Source organism: Leptodactylus fuscus, chromosome 2 (genome assembly GCF_031893055.1).
Source record: "Leptodactylus fuscus isolate aLepFus1 chromosome 2, aLepFus1.hap2, whole genome shotgun sequence".
Classification (NCBI taxonomy): Eukaryota; Metazoa; Chordata; class Amphibia; order Anura; family Leptodactylidae; genus Leptodactylus; species Leptodactylus fuscus.
Genome location: NC_134266.1, coordinates 105,843,833 through 105,865,703, shown reverse-complemented (window position 1 = coordinate 105,865,703; position 21,871 = coordinate 105,843,833). Strand labels below are relative to the sequence as shown.

Below are 21,871 nucleotides of genomic sequence, written 5' to 3'. Positions count from 1 at the left end.
AAGAAGATAATCCATGAATGTCTAATGGTGAAAAAAGTGTTGTTCGAAAAACTGCGGTGAAAATGCATTGTGTTTTTGCCTGCAGCGCTTTACATTGAAAATCTGCAGACTTCCTGCTTCCATTATAACGCCAGCGTTTCTGTAGGTATAATTGACATGCTGCGATTTCCAAAACCGCAATGTGTGGATGGGATTCACTAGCCACCTTGCGATGACTATAAAACGGTGTGTTGTGGCCCTGACCTAACTTGAATATGTCAAGCTGCAGCATCGGAAGTGTAAAAGTACAGGGTTGATAGTGATGTCACACTTCTGCAAATGGACACATTTTCAAACACTTAGTTCCAACCGTGGAATATGGGAGAGACATAAAAGCCAAATTGAAGGCAAAGTTTTTTTTAACCACATGAAAAATGTGGTCAAGTAGTGTAGAAAGATTGTGTGATATCACCTGTTTGTCAACACTCTAATTATCTAATATATGTAGCAAACTGAGATGGACACAATCCTTGAACTGAGAGATTTTACCCCTTGTTCACATCTGCGTTTCGTAATCCGTTCGGGGAGTTCGTATGGGGACTGAACAGACTGCCATAGACTATAAAAGGGGTCCGTGTGCTTGCTGCGTGATCTCTGCACTAAACATGCGTAGAGGAAAGTAGATTGTGATCTTGCGGTGAGCACACAAACCCCATTATAGGCTACGGCGATCCATGTGCTTTCACTGCACACCGCTTTCCAATGCGTTTGGTATTCCATTCAGGGGGGTCCCCATGCGGATTCCCCCGAACGGAATACCAAACGCAAATATGAACCAACCCTTAGGCTCCCTTTCATCGCATCTGCAGCACAATACTGGATATTTCTGCCCCTGTGTACTGGTAGGACAGAATGTAATTTTTAATGAACAAATGATTAAACATTAACCCCTCCCCTTCCTCAATATAAGGCAGGAAGTACCAAGCCTCCAATGAGTTTTTTTCTGTCCTATGTCAGTAGGACAGGCAGAGGGAAGCTTATTCCTTCCTTATAGTGTTATCCAGGTGAGGAGGTGTCTTTCACCTTCTCACTCCTGTTTCATACCTCTCAACCGTCCCAGATTTGGCAGGGCAGTCTTGGATTGTAGGTCCTGACTAGAGATGAGCGAACGCCGTTCGATCGAATAGGTAGTCGATTGAATATCAGGCCGTTCAAGGTATTCGATTCCAATCGAATACCACGCGGCAAATGCAGTAAAAATTTGTATCCCCTCCCACCTTCCCTGGCGTGTTTTTTGCACCAATAACTGTGTAGGGGAGGTGGGACAGGAACTACAACAACGGAGGCATTGAAAAAAATTGGAAAAAACCCATTGGTTGCCGAAAACATGTGACCTCTGATATATAAGAATAATCAGTGCCATCTTCGTTTCATTTTCCGGCTTTGAGACATAGGGACAGACGTGCTGCTGAGGGCTAGAAAGGGATTAGCTTCAGCTAGGCAGGGAAAAACGGAAGAAAAACAACAGCTCTCAGAGCTATACTGAAGGGAGAGGAGTCGAGCTTTCCACGGGGTGTCCTTATGTCTCAAAGAGCAATTCAATCCAGTTATATACACTCAACCCAGCTTTGCAGGCGATGTCCCCCCAAAACAGGGATACAGAGCAATTCAGTCCAGCTATATATGCTCAACCCAGCTTTGCACGCGGTTTCCCCCCGAAACAGGGATACAGAGCAATTCAGTCCAGTTATATACGCTCAACCCAGCTTTGCACGCGGTGTCCCCCAAATACCTAACACGGATACAGAGCAATTCAGTCCAGCTATATACACTTAACCCAGATTTGCAGGCGGTGTCCCCCCAAAACAGGGATACAGAGCAATTCAGTCCAGCTATATACGCTCAACCCAGCTTTGCAGGCTGTGTCCCCCCAAACACCTAACAGGGATACAGAGCAATTCAGTCCAGCAATATACGCTCAACCCAGCTTTGCAGGCGGTGTCCCCCCAAACACCTAACAGGGATACAGAGCAATTCAGTCCAGTTATATATGCTCAACCCAGTTTTGTAGGTGGTGTCCCCCCAAAACAGGGATACAGAGCAATTCAATCCAGCTATATACTCTCAACCCAGCTTTGCAGGCGGTGTCCCCCCAAAACAGGCATAAGAGCCATTAGATCCGGCTATGTACGCTCAATCCAGATATCCACGGTGTGTACCCCCAAAACCTAAGTGAGATACACAGAAATTCAGTCAGTATTTGTACGCTCAATCCAGATATCCATGGTGTGTACCCCCAAAACCTAAGTGGGATACACAGAAATTCAGTCAGGCTATATACACTCAATCCAGTTTTTCACGGTGTGTAACCACAAAACCTACCTAGGATACACAGCAATTCAATCAGGCTATATAAGCGCAATCCAATTTTTAAGCGTCTACCCCCCAAAGCTAAGTGGGAGACACAGCCATTCAGTCAGGCCATGTATGGTCAAACCTGTTTTTAATGCTGTACCCCCCAAAGCTAAGTGGGAGACACAGCCATTCAGTCAGGTCATGTATGGTCAAACCTGTTTTTAATGCTGTACCCCCCAAAGCTAAGTGGGAGACACAGCCATTCAGTCAGTCCATATACGCGAAATCCAGCTTTCCCATGCTGTACCCTCCAAAGCTAAGTGGGAGACACAGCCATTCAGTCAGGCGATGTGTGATCAAACCTGTTTTTAATGCTGTACCCCCCCACCACCACCACCAAAGCTAATAGGGAGACACAGCAATTCAGTCAGGCCATGTATGGTCAAACCTGTTTTTAATGCTGTACCCCCCAAAGCTAATTGGGTGACACAGCAATTCAGACAGGCTATATAAGGTCAATCCAATTTTTAAGGGTCTACCCCCCAGAAGGTAACTGTGATACACAGCAATTCAGTCACGCTATATAAGCTCAATCCAGTTGTTAATGCTGTACCCCCCAAAAGCTAAGTGAGATACACAGTAATTCAGTCACACTATATAAGCTCAATCCAGTTTTTCATGATGTACCCCCAAAAAGCTAAGTGGGATACACAGCAATTCAGTCAGGCTATATAAGCTCAATCCAACTTTTGTTCAATCCGGTATTTTTTGCTCTCCATGATGTGAACTATGTCTTTGTCTCTTAAAAAGCAACCCAACATGAAGTCAGCCATGTGTGCCAGTGTGTTACTTGGCATGACTTCGCTGCCCCCAACTGTAAGGGTCAATCTCCATTTCCTCCATTTTCCACTCCCCTTCACACCATCCATGCTGAAGCAATGCGCTTGCCTCCACATCTACACTGCTTTCCCCCCTAGACATCACACCTGTCCATGCCTTTGCCTCTAACCACCTTTTATCCTGCTTAGCTTGCCAGTGATTACACACAGCCAAACAGCAGGGGAGAGGAGAGGTGAGTATTAGGTTTGTTATTTAATTACTATCTCCGGATCCACTATGCAATTAATAAGGTCTTGGGTTCATTTTAAAGATAAGATGAGCTGATTTATGGGGGTTTCTAAAACAAAGATCTTTCAAAGCCCCTTTGGAACTGAATTTGTCCCTTTAAAAAATTTGTTTCCTTAACTCTCTTGAAAATTCCTGTTAGACTGTAAGCCTTAACCAATTCTGGACTGCCAATTAACGTCCGGATAGTGGTTGCTTTGTTCTGACAGGACATGTCGATATGTCCTGCCAGAACACAGCAGCTGCACAAGATTATGCAATTGCTGATACTGGGAGCCGGCTGTAACTTCAGCTGGAGCTCCCAGAGAGAAGGCAGGGTAGGTTTATTACCTATATTATCCTGTACACACATTTACCGATTACAGAAACCTCACGCTTTGTCCTGCTCCTTTCTGAAACCTGATGAGGAGGAATCTGAGGCCAGGCTTATCATTCCCTCCAAAAAGCAAGTGGTGGTCAACCCAGTGAATCTAACTCGAGTGCCACCTAGGAAGACACAGGTTCCTCTCTTGCAGCGACAGGAAGTACTGTCGTGGGGGCATGCTTCTCGCATTGGGGGACATTTTCATCTCCGCCGCACCAGGGAGTTGATCTCCCAACACTATTATTGGCCTTCTCTTTCTAAGGATGTGCAGGACTTTGTGCGAGCTTGTGACATCTGCACTTAGATGGTGGAGTAGCCCGGGAGTGACGCTAATTTTTGGGCCTTGTTCACACCAGGGTATCTCTGTGACTCAGAGCCCAGTTGGGCTCCGCAGGTTATAAATTATTTATGTTTTTTTTTTAACCTGCAGACCATAACACACATTGCAGCGCTTACTGCCACTATACTGGTGCTCATTGCTCATATCTGTGTGTTCAAGGTGGAACACAACAAGTCTTTTACAGCAAAAACAGTGAATTATCTTTCACTAATATCTGCACTCAGCTCATTACACCTTTTTAAAGGCATTCAATAGTGGGGAAATAAATTAGGGGCTCATTAGCCATTGTTTTCATAAAACATTGTTTTTATAAAACTGGGCAACTAGCGCTGAGGCAAGTGCTGAGGCAAAAACAGTCCTGGGTGTGCTACGCTCTCTTAACCAGAGCGGAACCAGGCCCAGGAGTTCTTTACCAGAGCTTCTGATGGTGGAATTGGACTTGGTAAAAGTCAGAGGCCCGGATCCACAACTGCCCAGAGGGCGATGTACACCCAGCGAACCCCAAGTAGGAGGACCCAGAAGTTCCCAGACACTAACTTTAGATTGGAACCCAAGGAAGCGAATTGAACTGGAGTAGCAGATGAGCAGGAGGGTAATCCAGGGAATACAGGAGCAAATTTGTGGTCAGGCAAGCTGAGTCGATAACTGGAGGTCATGTGTTAGCAGAAGGCAGAGGCAGAAACGTAGTCAGGGAAGGCAGGTCATACACTGGAGATTAACGGAGTAACCAAAACAGGTTCCAAAAGCTATACTTGAGTTTGGGGTTGCAAGAAGAAGAAGACCTGAGAAGACACAGACTTCAAGGCTCGACTTTAGCAGGGCAGACTTCAAGAGCCTGAAGGCAAGGGTTAGCAGAATTCCATGGTGCAAAATTCTTAAGCACAAAAATGCACATGAAGTGTGGGAAATCTTCCGTAGGGAAATCAATAAAGCACAGGAACTAACATTACCTAGAAGGAAGAAAAATGGGAAGCACCTAAAAATATCAGGATGGATGACCAAAAAATTACATAACCTGCTAAAAAGGAAAAAGGAAACATACAAAAAGTGGAAGATGGGAACTATACCTAAGGAAGAGTACACAGCAGTCTGCAGACTCTGCAAGACAAGCATCAAAGGAGCTAAGGCTGAACACGAATTGAAGCTTGCAAAAGAGGCAAAGAGTAAGGTAAAAGGATTTTGGGGATATGTTAAAAGCAAAAGAAAAGTGAAGGAGACCATTGGAGTCCTGAAGAATGACAAAGGAGAAACAGTTAACATGGTGGAACAGCAGGTGGAGCTACTAAATTCATATTTTGTATCCGTCTTCTCCCAAGAAACTAATGGAAATATCGACATTAATGGTGATGGAGATGAGGGGAAGGAGGACTCCAAGCTGACTATAAGCGAAGGTCTGGTAATAGAGCACTTAGCCAAGTTACAGGAAACCAAGTCCCCAGGACCAGATGATTTACACCCTAGAGTCCTGAAAGAGATAGCAGAGGAAATAACAGAACCCCTTGCTATAATCTTCGGTAAGTCATGGGAAACAGGAGTGGTCCCTTTAGATTGGAAAAGGGCAAATGTTGTCCCCATCTACAAAAAGGGGAAAAGGGACGATCCAGGAAATTACAGGCCGGTAAGTCTGACCTCGATAGCAGGAAAAATCTTTGAGCAAATTGTCAAGGAACATTTACTTCGGTACCTGGATGGGAAGGCATTAATTAACCAGAGCCAGCACGGCTTTAGGACCAATAAATCTTGTCAGACTAACCTGATTTCCTTCTACAACAAAATCACTGAATGGTTGGACCAAGGGAATGCTGTGGACATAGTATATCTTGACTTCAGTAAGGCATTTGATAAAGTATCACATAACCTTCTTATTGAAAAAATGATTAAGTATGGCGTTGACAAAAAATCAGTTAGGTGGATTCACAACTGGCTTAATGATCGGGCACAACGAGTAATACTAAATGGCTACACATCGAACTGGAAGAAAATCAAAAGCGGGGTGCCGCAGGGCTCTGTTCTGGGCCCAGTACTTTTTAATATCTTTATAAATGATCTGGACGATGGAATTATTGGGGAACTCATAAAATTTGCAGATGATACGAAGATAGGAGGAATAGCCAACACTAGAGAGGAGAGAGAGTGTATTCAAAAGGACTTAGACACACTGGAACAATGAGCTGAGGCGAACAAAATGGTATTTAACAGGGACAAATGCAAAGTTCTACATCTGGGTAACAGAAATGTAAAAAACATATATAGTATGGGAGGAATAGAACTAAGTGATAGCATAGGGGAAAAGGACTTGGGCATAATAGTAGATCACAAATTCAACATCAGCCAACAGTGCGGTGCTGCTGCAAAAAAGGCTAATAAAATTCTGGGATGTATTAAGACAAGCATTGAATCTAGATCAAGAGAGGTCATTATTCCGCTGTACTCTTCCCTGGTCAGACCACACCTGGAATACTGTGTACAGTTCTGGGCGCCTCAATTCAAGAAAGACATCGATATATTGGAACAAGTCCAGAGAAGAGCAACCAAAATGGTGGAAGGTCTGCAAACCATGTCCTATGAGGAGCGGCTAAAATAACTGGGATTGTTTAGTTTGCAGAAGAGAAGGCTGAGGGAAGATTTAATAGCAGTCTACAAATATCTGAAAGGTAGTCACAGTGCAGAGGGATCTACCCTATTCTCATTAGCACAAGGAAATACAAGAAGCAATGGGATGAAACTAAAGGGAAAGAGATACAGATTAGACATTAGGAAAAACTTTCTGACAGTGAGGGTAGTGAGAGAGTGGAATAGGCTGCAACGGGAGGTGGTGGGTGCTCCATCAATGGAAATCTTCAAGCGGAATCTGGATAAACATATAGCTGGGATGATTTAGGAAAACCTGCACTCGCAGGGGGTTGGACCCGATGGCCCTTGAGGTCCCTTCCAACTCTACCATAAGAAAAAAAAATAAAAAAATAAGGGAGGTCAGGTGGAAGCCAAAGGTCATTCAGGAAGGTGCCAAATCAGGATCATGGAGCAGAGGTCTGTAAAGCAAGCCGGGTCATACACATCCAGAGAATCCAGGGACAGGGTAAGGCAGCAGGAGGCAGGTAGATACAGGCAAGGAACAGAAGACAGGAGGTTCGTCGCTGGGGTAGCTGATACCGCAGGTACACGAATAACCAGCGATGAGCCAAAACCAAAATGACATCTAAATATCCTCAAGCTCGCCGCTGGACCCCCTGACCCTGGAAGTGCCATTCCCGGTGCTAGGGGGAAACTGAAACCTCCACAAACTCAAGCAGAGGCCTCCGGCCTATGCCAGCGCCAGAACAAGCCGAAATCCCAGCGCTGGACAGGAATCGGGTCAGGTGTCTCCATGCAGGCCCCGGCCAGGGGTGAACCTAGCTTTTATGCCGCCTGAGACGGAGGAGGGGCGGAGCGGAGCAGAGGGGGCGGGATGTAGCGGACGGGGCGGCGTTAGGAAATCAACAATACACAGCAAGCTGGTGTAAGCGGCAGTCAGCTCTGCCCAAGGCCCGATGGCAGATCCGACGGCGCATGCCTAGACGTTTGAAACCCAGGAAAGAAGAAGATGCAGAGAAAGGTATTCCAGACAAAGGTAAAGGCGTTGCTGGAGAACTCATTTGCATACAGAAGAAAACCAGATTTTCTACCAAACGGCAGCGAAGTCATCTAATGGTAGGAGAAGAATAGCCTTTCTTAAGGCTATTCTTATGTGTTAGAGAGAAAAAAAAATGGATTCCAAGGATTGGATCCCTTTAACTATCATAGCAAAATATAAAGATAGATAGATAGATAGATAGATAGATAGCCAAGTGCCATTACTCTGTCCTCCTCCTCCTTGACCTTTCCTTTGCCTTTGACACAGTTGACCACTCCCTCTTGTTAGACATTCTCTCATCCCTTGGTATCTCAGACTTGGCCCTTTCCTGGGTCTCCTCATACCTCACTGACCACACATTCAGTGTCTCCCACTCGCACACCACCTCCTCACCTCGTTCTCTCTCTGTAGGTGTCCCCCAAGGCTCCGTCCTAGGACCCCTCCTGTTCTCCATCTACACCCTTGGCCTAGGCCAGCTCATAGAATCTCATGGTTTTCAATACCATTGCTATGCCGATGACACCCAAATATACATCTCTGGACCAGACATTACCTCCCTGCTGGCCAGAGTTCCAGATTGCTTAGCGGCCGTAGCCTCCTTCCTCTCCTCCCGCTTTCTCAAACTGAACATGGAGAAAACGGAGTTCATCATTTTCACCCCACCCAACGTGGCCCCCTCCACCCAGCGCCGCACCTCCCATGAGGCGACCTGAAGCGAGCGCTTCAGGCGGTGCTATGTCAGGACCCCAGGGAGGGCGGCATTTTTGAATATCTAAGCCAGTCCAGGACAAGCTGTCCTGGACTGGCTTAGCACCGAGCAGTGGTTTGGGGAGGCCACTGAAGCAGCGCTGCTCCAGCAGCCTCCCCTCACGCTCAGGCAGAGAGCAGGTCTTCTCCGTGCCTGCTCTCTGCCTGCGAACGGCGCTAAGCCCCACCCCCTTTGCTCCACCACGCCCCCTTCACTCTGCCACACCCCCTATGCTCCACCACGCCCCTACGCCCCGCCCCCTCCTCCCAGCGGGGGGCTTTCTGTAGTTCGCCACGGGCGGCGAAAGGGGTAGGTTCACCCCTGCCTCCACCTGACCCATCTATCAAAGTTAACAGAACCACAATTACCCCTGTCTCACAGGCCCGATGTCTTGGGGTAACCCTGGACTCCGACCTATCCTTCAAGTCACACGTTCAAACCCTCAACACCTTCTTCCGCCTCCAGCTCATAAACATTCATCGAATCCGCTCCTTACTCACCCCTGAAACTACCAAGATGCTCGTCCATGCCCTCATAATCTCCCTCTTAGACTACTGCAACACCCTTCTCCATGGACTCCCAGCAAACACCCTCGCCCCCCTCCAGTCCACCTTAAACTATGCTGCTCATTTAATTCAACTCTCACCCGATCTTCATCGGCTGCTCTCCTCTGCCAGTCCCTCCACTGGCTACCTATAGCCCAGCGAATTGAGTTCAAGCTACTAACGCTAACATACAAAGCGATCCACAACCTGTCCCCTCCATATATCTCTGAACTAATATCCCGCTACCTGCCCATACGCAACCTCAGATCCTCCAATGACCTTCAACTCCGCTCTTCTCTCATCCGCTCCTCACACAACCGCCTCCTAGATTTCTCCCATGCATTTCCCATACTCTGGAACTGCCTACCAAGACACATAAGACTGATCCCTACAACCACAGGTTTCAAGAAGGCCTTGAAGACTCACCTATTCAGGAAGGCCTACAACCTCCAATAACACTATCACCTCACTGACATCTGTACAGTCTCTCCCTCTCCTTCTGTCTCTCCCCCTTCCCCCATAGATTGTAAACCCTCGCGGGCAGGGCCCTCTACCCCACCGTGCCAGTTGGTCACTGTTAGTATTATATCTACCTGTATATTTTGTGTATTGTATGTAAACCCCCAATTGTAAAGCACCATGGAATTAATTAATGGTGCTATATAAATAAACAATAATAATAATAATAATAATAATAATAATAGATAGATTTCTCTTGGATTAAAATTCTGAGCTGAACTAATTTCAGAATGTATCTTTATAATTATTGGAATTCTGGTTTATGGGTTATAGAACCCCTGATCCCATTCACACAGTCATAGTGTAAAATGGTACAATTCTAGTTACCTATGGATACCATTAGGTGGAGCTCATTGAACACAGTTTAATACAGATCTAGTTGAACTCAATACCGTATGTAAAAAATGAGCTCAGGAACCAGTAATTGCATGATCAAGTCTTATAGATTACAAAATATCACTCGAATTATGTTGCTCTTAGGATTTATTCAAACAGAATATTCTGGGACTGAATTCAATTTTCTTGCAAGCTCATTAATTTCTCCAAGCCTCCTTTAGATGTACTGGACAATTGAAGACATTTCTGCAATATAACTAGCATGTGAGCTTGAGTAACACAAACATTTCATACTTATTTGGTACAAAATGCCAAACTGGATCACCTCTCTTGTATTGTGAAGTACTTTTGCTTCAATGTCATATCTTTCCTCGTCAACAATTCCAACCTTTTCATGGAGTTCTTGACACAACGCCTGTAAAAAGAAAATCCCATTTAAAACTGGTCTATCTAAAAATTAAAGGGGCTCTATCAGCAAAATTATGCTAATAGAGCCCCACATATGCGTGAATAGCCTTTAAAAAGGCTATTCAGGCACCGTAAATGTTATATTAAATTCCGGTCCCGTTTTTAAATAAAAGCAATAAAACATATATGCAAAACTTACCGAACGTGCACCATGGGCGGGGATAAACGATGCGACATCAGTTTCAGGCACGCCGGCCTCTTCTGTCTTCTTGTAGTAATGCCCTCTGGTTCCGTGTCTTCCGGCTTCTTCTCCTCAAATCCCGCGCCTGCGTAGTAGCGCTTCCCTCCAAAGCGCTACTGCGCAGGCTTACTCATTTTACTTAATGGAAGTTCACAAGTGAGCCTGCGCAGTAGTGCTTCGAAGGGAAGCGCTACTATGCAGGTGCGGGGTTTGAAGAGAAGTCGGAAGAAGACACGGAACCAGAAGGCGTTACTACAAGAAGACAGAAGAGGCAGGCGTGCCTGACGCTGACGTCACATCGTGCATCCCCGCCCATGGTGCACGTTCGGTAAGATTTACATATATGTTTTAATGCTTTTATTTAAAAACGGGACCGGGATTTAATATATCATTTACGGTGCCTGAATAGCCTTTTTAAAGGCTATTCACGCATATGTGGGGCTCTATTAGCATAATTTTGTTGATAGGGCCCCTTTAAAGTAAAGAAATAAAGATTTTGCCATAACACGAATCAATGACATATTTGCTTCCTATGGACCCAACTGCTGTAACTTCCTTCCAAGTGTGAGGGTGCTGCAATGTTAGTTTAGTGGTGGGTCCACTTTACATTTATTCAGATGAGTAAAGAGGGCATACTTTTCAATTGTTCCAAGATGACCAAGAGGATCCTGAAAGATTGGGTGGATATCTCAGCCTGGCAGAAGCTTTCTCTCAGTTTATAGGTGACTTGGACACTTTAAGTGCAGCCCACATCCTGAAAAAAGGGCATGTTCTTTTCTGCACATTGCTTCTCTTGTCACAAAAAGGGGCAAGTCACATTCCAAATGGGGAAGGGTCATGGCCTTACCTAAAAACTGCTACACAGTGCACCATTCTCCTGCTTCCATCTCTCCAAATGTTGTAAGTATGAAAATGTACCGTGTTAACAGAAATTATTTAAGAAATACCTGTAATGCTGCCAGTCCCAAACCATGTGTGTTGCAGTGCGTTACTCTCTCACTTAGGTATCTTTGCTTCTCTTCCTGTGTATTCACATGTTCTTGATCCCATGCCTCCTTTGCCTTTGCTAGCATTAAACTCTATAGGGGAAAGCACAAAATAAATTATACCTATCAAAGGATGTATGTTAAAATGCAGATTCAGATTTAGGCTATGTTCATATTGCAGGTGGGACACTTTTGCTGTATACAATATATTATCGATATGTTATAGGAATAACTGCTGGGGGTTCTGTCTTTCAAACTGTATGAAATGGCACAGAATTGTTCCATTCATAACCATTCAGTGAAAAATAGTGTACTGTGTGTTATAGGTTTTTTTCTAATACGGTATGCCAAGGATAGACCAGCATTTATTTACGTACCAGAAGTTTTCACAGCCCTGTGTTATTATGTACAGACAGGAAACAATGTTGAGACGTCTAAGACAAATTGTATCTAACAGATGTAAATTATAAAAATATAGATTTTTTTTTTTAATATGAACTATATATGTGGGCTATATTAAGTTCAACTATTTCAGGTAGTTCAGCCACATCCCTTGCAAACAAGAGAATAAAATAAAGCACATAACCGTGCACTTTATAGAAAAACATTGTTTATATTTTACTAGCATTTGCCCGCAACTTCGTCCACGGGTCGTTGTTGGCGACGAACCACCTGCACCCGTGGGTCGGCTCCCCTAACCCACCTCCTGCGCGCACCCTCCAACTACCCTCCCGCGCGCACCCTCCTCCCGGGCAGCCCCATTTCCCCCCTCCAAAACCGAACCGCTCTCCTGTGTCCCCCCCCCCCCTCCTGCTCACCCCTGGTCAGGGGTGAACCTACCTTTTTTGCCACCCGAGGAGGATGACAGAAAGGGGGGCGTGGTGGAGCGAAGGGGACGTGGCGGTGAGGCGTTAGCAGGCAGAGAGCAGGAGGCTGCTGGAGCAGCGCTGCGTCCACAGGGCCTCCCCAGTCCACCGCTCGGTGACGGTGACGCTAAGCCAGTCCAGGACAGCCGCCCTCCCCGGGGCCCTGGCATAGCGCCGCCTGAAGCGGTCGCTTCAGGTTGCCTCATGGGAGGTGCGGCGCTGCTTGTCCCTAAGGTGAATAAAAACTTAACATTCAGACAAAGATTCACTTGATACAGGATACCCGATCTTTCTCCTGTATTATTCTATGCAGGTATATAGTCACCCACCCCTTCTCCTTTAAAACCCTTTCTATTCCCAATTCAGGTATTCATGGGTTTATGCATAGACGGATTACGAAGGGTTAATTAGACTTTCACTGGGTTAACTCTTCCTGCTGATAGCCAAAGTTTCCTTCCTGTTAGTCTTAGAGGGCCTTGGTCCTTGACCTAATTAAATTGCACCCATTCACAGTGTATATTGAAGGGGTATAAGGGCTAGGGTAATAAATTCTGCTACACTGACTCCTCTGTGTCGTATGGTAGTCAGCTCATGATTCAGTGTCTCTGGGTCAGACTGTTTGAGATCCCCAGTCCCTGGTCAGTTACCCCTCCCCCCTGCAGATTCAGTGGTGTGCTTAGGTCAGGTCATAAACAGAGCCCTATAGTTTCATGGATGTTCAAATTCTCAACGCACGTTTCGCTAACTGAATTAGCTCATCAGGAGAGATTATAGGTTGGGAGATAAATAGCACAATAGATAAAGATGTGCGGTTAAAACCGCATTTCCTGTGACCTTAGTGGTAGGTCCCAGTACTGCAGTAAGTCCAACACCGTGTGCTGCTAGTGCCTGGTTTAAATAGCTCCAAGATGGAGTCTGTAGCCCCGCCCCTCCGCCGCCCCTCCCGGGCTCAGCCAATCAAATGTTGCCAAGTACTGAGCGCATCATCGGGGGTTTGGCGAGGGGGCAGAGTCTCAATGTAAACACTAGCCATGTGTCGCTGGAGGAGATCAACAGTAGTTGATCAGGTAAATGTAAACAGTTCTTTTCTTGCCTGGGGGTCATGCAAAGTTAACTATTTGTGCCACAGGGAGCCAGTGATCCATCCTTTCAATAACCTATTGATATAGTTCATTCAGGTGGCATATGCATGGCTGCGCAGTGTATTATGTATTCCATACAATAACTCACACTGCTTGTGTGTATCACTGTATAAAATTTACTCGGTCTGTGTCTCCTTTTAATTCGATCTATTCCAACTACACATAACCTCTTTCTAGTGATACTCCCTACCAGTTCCAAAGGGATCTGCTTGAATTTAAAGAAAACAGGGCATATCAAGATCTGGGGAGATCAGGTCAAACGAGTGATTTATCATCCTCAGAGTTTGAGGCGTCTGATAGTGAACAGAGAGGACACCAGAGGGGAAGGGGCCAATTCAGGGGAAAGAACCCAAATACTAGCAGTAGGGGAAGACACGTGGACAAAACCGCGACACGAATCCCTCCACATCGGGTTTTTTAGCCCAGGGCCCACAAATCACCCAGTACCTCTTAAGGAACAGGGGGGAACACCAGACCCCAGGATAGATATGTCACAAAAAGAAAAAAAGCTACAGGTCATCAATCTATTGGATAGGGAATCGACAAAAAATGAATTGGATGTGCTTACAAAAGGTTTATCATATGTGCCATCTACTAGATTTCATCATTTTGGGTGGGTGAAAGACGTGGCTCTGTTCGTGAGAAAACTCCGTTGGTGCAAATTTATGGCTACAATTGAAAATAGGAATGCCAGGGACTTAGGGGTTGAGGTTGAGATATCTCGAGGGTATTCAAATCCTGGAGGGACTTTTGCTAGAAAATGAGGGGATGGAGGAAAATCAGGCCCTGACACAATTGAGACGTAGAAATCGGGCGAACCCCCCACCCTGCGACTCGAGATATATTGACACATTTGAAAAAATGGTGGTAGGACAGCTGGAAGTATTAGCTTCCAAACCGAGTTTCAGGAGACCAAACCTGAGTGCGATCCAATTACAAGCTCTCAGAGATTTGGAAGAAGACCGTAACACTATTATTAAATCCTCTGACAAGGTGGGGAACATAGTGCTAATGAACCGTGAAGAATAAGTCTCAATGTGCCAACAAATCCTCAATGACCCTAGTAGCTATACAATTCTGAGCTCAGACCCAACCCCACTTTTCACATCCCAACTTATACACATCTTGGACCAGGCTAGGGACGAAGGTCTCATTTCATTTAAAGAACATCAGTTTATGTCCCCCGAAAACCCCCAGGTCCCCACGTTCTACTGTTTGCCAAAAATACACAAGGGGTATCCCCCCTTAAGGGCCGCCCCATCGTCTCGGGCATCGACGGGTTGACGCAGGGGGCGAGCATTTATCTAGATACCATCCTTCGCCCCTTTGTGTTGGCGCTCCTGTCGTATGTCCAGGACACGATGGATGTCCTCCGCCATTTGGAGGACATCCAAGTTCCATCGGGGGCGGCCCTGGCAACATTGGACGTACCATGCCATACCCCACGACAGGGGGTGTGGGGCTGTGGGGTGCTTCCTTAGGACCCGGGGGAATCGGTTCCATCGGCACAACAGCTTTGTCCTGGAACTGTTGCAATTCGTCCTATCACACAACGCCTTCCTTTTCAATGGTCAGATTTACCATCAGCGCAATGGGGTGCCCCGCCGCATCAACTTACGCTAACCTTTATTTGGGGAGTTGGGAGGAGGGACTGGTATTTGGAGAGGCGTGTGAACAATGGGCTTCTAACATCATTGTATGGCTTCATTTTATTGACGATATCATCATCATTTGGTCCGGGACAACTCAGGCATTTCAGGAATTCGTCAACTGCCTGAATAATAACGATTTGAACCTTAGATTCACGTCCACCACCCACCCAAAATCCATGTCATTCCTTGATATCCAGATTACCATTCTAGGTTCAGGAAGACTAGAAACAACATTGTTTAGAAAAGATACCGCAACCAACACGTTGCTCAGATGGGACAGTCATCATCCCCAGGCCCTGAAAAAGGGAATACCAAAGGGACAGTTCCTCCGGGTTAGGAGGAACTGTTCCAACCTTACTGACTTTGATGCACAGAGTGATCTGCTCATGAACCGCTTCCTCAATAGGGGCTACCCCCGCCATATATTTGAACAAGCGAGGGGAATAGCAAGGGCCACTCCGAGAGAACTATTAGTACCTAAAAGAAAAGAACAGGAGACACACATTATTAGAATGATAGGTACGTACGACCAACAAACTCAGGAAGTGGTTGAGATTCTGCCCCCTCGCCAAACCCCCGATGATGTGCTCAGTACTTGGCAACATTTGATTGGCTGAGCCCGGGAGGGGTGGCGGAGGGGCGGGGCTACAGACTCCATCTTAGAGCTATTTAAACCAGGCACTAGCAGCACACAGTGTCGGACTTGCTGGAGTACTGGGACCTACCACTAAGGTCACAGGAAATGCGGTTTTAACTGCACATCTTTATCTATTGTGCTATTAATCTCCCAACCTATAATCTCTCCTGATGAGGAGCTAATTCAGTTAGCGAAACGTGCGTTGAGAATTTGAACATCCATGAAACTATAGGGCTCTGTTTATGACCTGACCTAAGCACACCACTGCATCTGCAGGGGGGAGGGGTAACTGACCAGGGACTGGGGATCTCAAACAGTCTGACCCAGAGACACTGAATCATGAGCTGACTACCATACGACACAGAGGAGTCAGTGTAGCAGAATTTATTACCCTAGCCCTTATACCCCTTCAATATACACTGTGAACAGGGGTGAACCTACCCCTTTTGCCGCCCGAGGCGAACTATAGAAAGCTGCCCCCCCCCCGGGAGGAGGGGGTGGCGTGAAGGGGCGTGGCTGAGCGAAGGGGGCGTGGCGACGTGAAGGGGGCGGGGCTTAGTGCCGTTCGCAGGTAGAGAGCAGGCACGGAGATGACCTGCTCTCTGACTGAGCGTGAGGGGAGGCTGCTGGAGCAGCGCTGCTCCAGTGGCCTCCCCAAACCACCGCTCGGTGCTAAGCAAGTCCAGGACAGCTTGTCCTGGACTGGCTTAGGTAATCAAAAATGCCGCCCTCCCTGGGGTCCTGACATAGCGCCGCCTGAAGCGCTCGCTTCAGGGCGCCTCATGGGAGGTGCGGCGCTGACTGTGAATGGGTGCAATTTAATTAGGTCAAGGACCACGGCCCTCTAAGACTAACAGGGAGGAAACTTTGGCTATCAGCAGGAAGAGTTAACCCAGTGAAAGTCTAATTAACCCTTCGTAATCCATCTATGCATAAACCCATGAATACCTGAATTGGGAATAGAAAGGGTTTTAAAGGAGAAGGGGTGGGTGACTATATACCTGCATACAATAATACAGGAGAAAGATCGGGTATCCTGTATCAAGTGAATCTTTGATGTTAAGTTTTTATTCACCTTAGGGACAAGTCCCATGTTTTTTATTTTTTATATAATAAAAGTTATGTTTTATTACTTGTTTGTTCAGGGTTACCCAAGTTGTTCAAACCATAATGTTAATATACTTATCAAGACATAACGCAACATTTCACAAATACAGTACTACTTGTCTTAAAAAAAAAACAAGGTGCAAAAATAAAAAGTTACAGTATATACTTATGAAATGTCAAATTATATTAAAAAACATTTTTGTGTGGTGCTATATCCCATATTCTAAATTAAATTACCTTTAACAAGAGTTTGCGTGAAGCTGAAATCTTTGATTTTCTCTAGGAGGAAAAGGAATATATATTTAATGTTTTTCATACATCTTCATAATAGTTAAAAATTTTGCAGGAATAAGTGGACAAAGAGAAACTGCCAGCAGATTATACACTCCAAACAATGGCGTAACTACCGTGGTAGCAGCTGCTACAGGGCCTGGGACATTAGGGTCCCGGCGACAGCCGCTACCGCTGCGTTTTTTGTTTTTTTTAATAGGCCTTTACCATCTAGAGTTACTCCAGCCGGTAACGGGCCCTATATACTTACCGATCCTGGCAGGGGCCGGGATTGGTAAGTGACGCCGCGGGCCCCACAATCACTATTATACTCGAGTATAACGATCGGAGGCCCGGAAGAGGTAAGATAGCATAAAAAACTGTGTTACTTACCTCTCCAGGCAGGCTTCGGCCTACTTGTGTGACGTCATATGACCTGCGACGCAGGGCCCTGGTCACATGACGTCCCGGAAGATGACCGACAGTGACGGAGAATGCAGGAGAGTCGGGAGATAGGTAAGTAACAGTAGTTTGTTATGTTTGTATCCCTCTGGGCCTCCGATTATTATACTCTGGTTTCTGATAAGACCCCAGAGTATAATAATTGTTCATGTGTGTCCACAATGGAACATAATACTGCGTGCTGGGGCCAGTATGGGGACATAATACTGTGTGCTGGGGCCAGTATGGGGTCATAATACTGGGTACTGGGGCCACTATGGGGTATAATACTGTGTACTGGGGCCACTATGGGGATATAATACTGTGTGCAGGGGCCAATATGGGGTATTATAGTGTGTGCAGAAATGTGCACGGGGGGGGGGGGGGGGCGGCGGCGGTAGGGGTCAGTTGGCTGAGGTCTTCAGCGTCGGTCGGGGGGGGGGGGGGCCCATGTCAAAAGTTCACCACAGGGTCCTTCCATTCCTGGTTACACCACCAGGTTGTAAGGAACTGAAAATTGTCATTTGTTGAATTTGCAGCATTAGGAGGTCATATTTGCATTTGCTCAAAAAAGGCCAAATTATATCTTAACATAGGACACCTTCTTTAATATCACCTTCACATTTCTTGCATCCATTGAAATTGTGAGTTTTTTTTAGATAGCTTGTGTTTGAATTTCTCCCAGAGACACTGTTTTAATATGAACTGCCTCTCACCCTTAAATCTTTTGTTTGATGATACTGCAAAGGAATCCAAAGGTAATAGGGTTGAGCTAAGGAAGGATGGTGTCTATACCATAAGTTTGTCTCTTTCTATGCACATAGCAGCCAATGACTCAGATATTTTGTGTTGCATGAGATGTGGAGCATTGCCAAGGATGAAGATGATTTTGCTATAGAAGACATGGTTCTTCTTTTTGTACCGTGGATGAAAGTGGTCAGTCAGAAACTTAATATACTTTGCAGAGATCGTTTTCACACTTTTAGGGACACTAAAGGAGCCTACTAGCTTTCTCCTCTTGATTATCGCTCAGAACATGACTTGTCGGAACATGATGGCCATGAACCATCCATGCACTCATTAATCCATTCATTTGAACGATCAATAGTTGCATGGCACAACTTAGTTTCAAAACTGTTTCAAAATCTTCAAAACTGTTCGAGTCTTCATGTATGTCTGGGCCCACTGCAACTGTTTCTGTTTGTGATAACTGTTTAGGGGTGGCTATATAGTAGTTTAATGACAAATGCAAGCCTCTGGATGATCGTACACTTTAGGTTTGTGGTAATCCAGAGGCACCAGCAGCTTCAAATACCTGTTTGCGTTTTTGTACTGGTATTTTAGCAGATGTTCTCTTCATCTGATGAATTTGTATGGCAGAATTCTTCCTTCTTGTGTCTTTATCTGCACAAACCCACCTGTGCTCTGAATCGGCCCCAAATCTCTCTACAGTATGATGATCACGGTTAGGTTTTTGTGAAATATCTAATGTATTCATTAGATATGCTTTTCAGCATCCTTTTTCTTTCTCATATTGCTTGAAACCTGTGGCCTGCTTAATAATGTGGAACATCCTTATTAGGCTAAGGACCCACGCAGCGTGCCATAGCCAGAATACTAAATGCATTTAATTTTTTCACAGCTTTCAGGACTTTTCTTTCCGCATTAAGTAGATTCATGGTCAGAAACCCCAAATGGAGGTTGGGTGCAGGTGCGAACCTAGCCTTAAGTTTTATTTTTTGTATCTATCTTGTGGAAAGGAACATTTGCAAAAACAATAAACATATATATTCAAAATATATTTCTTACCTCTCTAGTTCATATTTTGTCGTTTGCACAAAGAAAGAAACAGAAAAATATGTTACTCAGTAGAAATTTTTTGTGCATGTACATATATTAATAGGGAAGAAGCTTAAGGCCAGGCCCCACATTGTGAAAACACAGCATTTTGTCGAAAATGCCACAGGAAAAAACTGCTACATTTTACAATACCTGACTAATTCTCAAAGACACATTACAGAAAAAAAAAATCATCAGGGGAAAATCTGCTTGTGTTTTTGAAAATCACAGCATGTCAATTATTTCTGCCAAAAAGCTGTCGTTTTCCGAATAGGTATAATAATGGTAGAAAACCAGCAGAGGAAAACTCTGTGATATCGCAAACAAAAATGCTGTGCAAAAAAATGTGACATGTTTCTGCAGCTGTTTTTTCTGCAGTGTTTTTTTTTTCTGTATACACTACATGGAGCTTTAGCCTAAATGGTTTTCCCAGGAACAATGTTTTTCCCTTCCTGCATTGTGGAAGATATACAGACTTGTAATTTTTCACCTACAATGGCTGGTTTCTCCCACGGTTATGTAGTTGGAATTAGAGCCAGTTGGGTGGAAAAAAGTTACCAATTCCAGTTTCAAAATTAAATGCTTAATTATTGAAAATTATGGTACACAATTATCAATACTGTATAATTATATGCTCAGTCTGTTCCGTATTTACTTTGATTTCATGCCCTCTATATTCGCCCCAAAGTACAAAACATAATGGAAGTTTTCTTCTATCATGTTTTTTATTTTTCTTATTTTAGGTCACCTGAATCAAACCCCATGTGAATCGTGCTTCGATTGATATATCACTATTTTAGATACTATGTAAATAAACTATTTGGAGTAATAAGGACATGCCACTTACCTCTTTGGAGCAACAGTAATTCCCTATCTGTTTCAAAAAGCTTATCTGGATAATTACGAAAATGGCAATATCTCAGCAATAGAGGCACCAATGCACAATGGGAAAACTTGGGTTTGATTCAGGTGACCCTAACCTGTGTTTTCCCCTTGTGAATTCAAGCTTTGTTTGATTTAGACAATACTAACATTTCCATCTGTAGGGCTAGGATTTGTTGAAAAACTCCCTTTAATAGGGCTGGTTGTCCCATTATGGACACTTATGTTGGATCTCCTAGTGATGTGGAGGTATGGGACCAAAAATTCCCCCAATTCTCCTTGTGAATAGATTTTCAGTGAACTTGCAGGAACGGCACTTTGTTCACTTGAATGTGGCTGCCGTGATTGCAATCTCTGGTAGCACCCGCAGCCCCTTAGAAGTGAATGGAGCACTGACACTTCATTCACAAGGAGAGCTTAGAGAGATTTTCAGCCCCCTGTCCTCCTGATCACTGGGGCCCCAGCGATCAGACACTTATTTCTTGTCCTGGGAATTGGGATAAGTATGCATAATGGGAAACTCTTTTAAATAAAGAATACTGTGAACCTGTTTAAATGCCACACTGCCTGTCTCCCACAATGTTCCATTATTCCACCAATGTGGTCTAATTTGCATATTCCTTACACATAAGGCCATGCATGCCCTGCTAAGGATTCTAAGGGGGAGTTCACACGGAGTAACGTGCCACGTGATGTGGCACGTATACGCCGTGTGAGATTTTGATTTCAATGGGAACCGGGATCGTATACGCGGCACTATACATTTGAAAGAGTCCTGCAGGTTTCAATCTCCTGTTCAGTTCTGTGCAGGAAACGGAAACCTGTATGAACGGAGACTGGGCGCAGATGTGAATTAGCCCTGAGCGTATATTTTGCTGTATACCACTTTGGTTTTTTGAGTGTTATACAATCAGGAAAGCTGGATTGAGTGTATATATATATATATATATATATATATATATATATATATATATATATATATTGCTGTATACAGCTTCGGTTTCTTCGGGGGATACACTGAGCTGTATATCGCCTCTTGCTGCAGTATAGCTCTTAAAAGAGCTGTTGTTGTTCAGTTTTCCTGCCTAACAGTACCTACGTCTATCTGACCCTCAGCAGATGTCTCTCCCTATCTCTCCAAAGTGCTACTGTGATGAACATGACTGACACTATTCTTATAAATCCAAGGTCACCTGATTTCGTCAGCCAATGACTTTTTCCTATTTTTTTTTTTCAATGCCTACGTTGTCATAGTTCCTGTCGCACCTCCCCTGCTCAGTAATTGGTGCAAAAAAAAGCGCCAGGGAAGGTGAGAGGGGATACAAATTTTTACTGCGTTTCCCTTGTGGTATGCGATTCGAATCGAATATCTCGAATAGCCTGATATTCGATCGAATACCTATTTGATCGAACGCTGTTCGCTTATCTATATATATAGTACATCCTTGCTACTGATTTCTCAGGATTGATTAGGGC

At 44.9% G+C, this 21,871-nt stretch overlaps 1 protein-coding gene across 2 annotated transcripts in view; it reads right to left on the bottom strand.

The window, feature by feature from the left end:
- Window positions 1–21,871, bottom strand: part of TNNI1 (troponin I1, slow skeletal type) — a 50,992-nt gene that overhangs the window by 14,179 nt on the left and 14,942 nt on the right. For both annotated transcript variants that reach the window (XM_075264361.1, XM_075264362.1), the window contains exons 3-5: window positions 17,201–17,242; window positions 11,521–11,652; window positions 10,250–10,339 (exon numbers count right to left, since the gene is read on the bottom strand). In XM_075264361.1, the coding sequence (XP_075120462.1) occupies window positions 10,250–10,339; window positions 11,521–11,646 (216 nt within the window). In that variant the 5' untranslated portion in view covers window positions 11,647–11,652; window positions 17,201–17,242. The remainder of the gene's footprint in view (window positions 1–10,249; window positions 10,340–11,520; window positions 11,653–17,200; window positions 17,243–21,871) is intronic.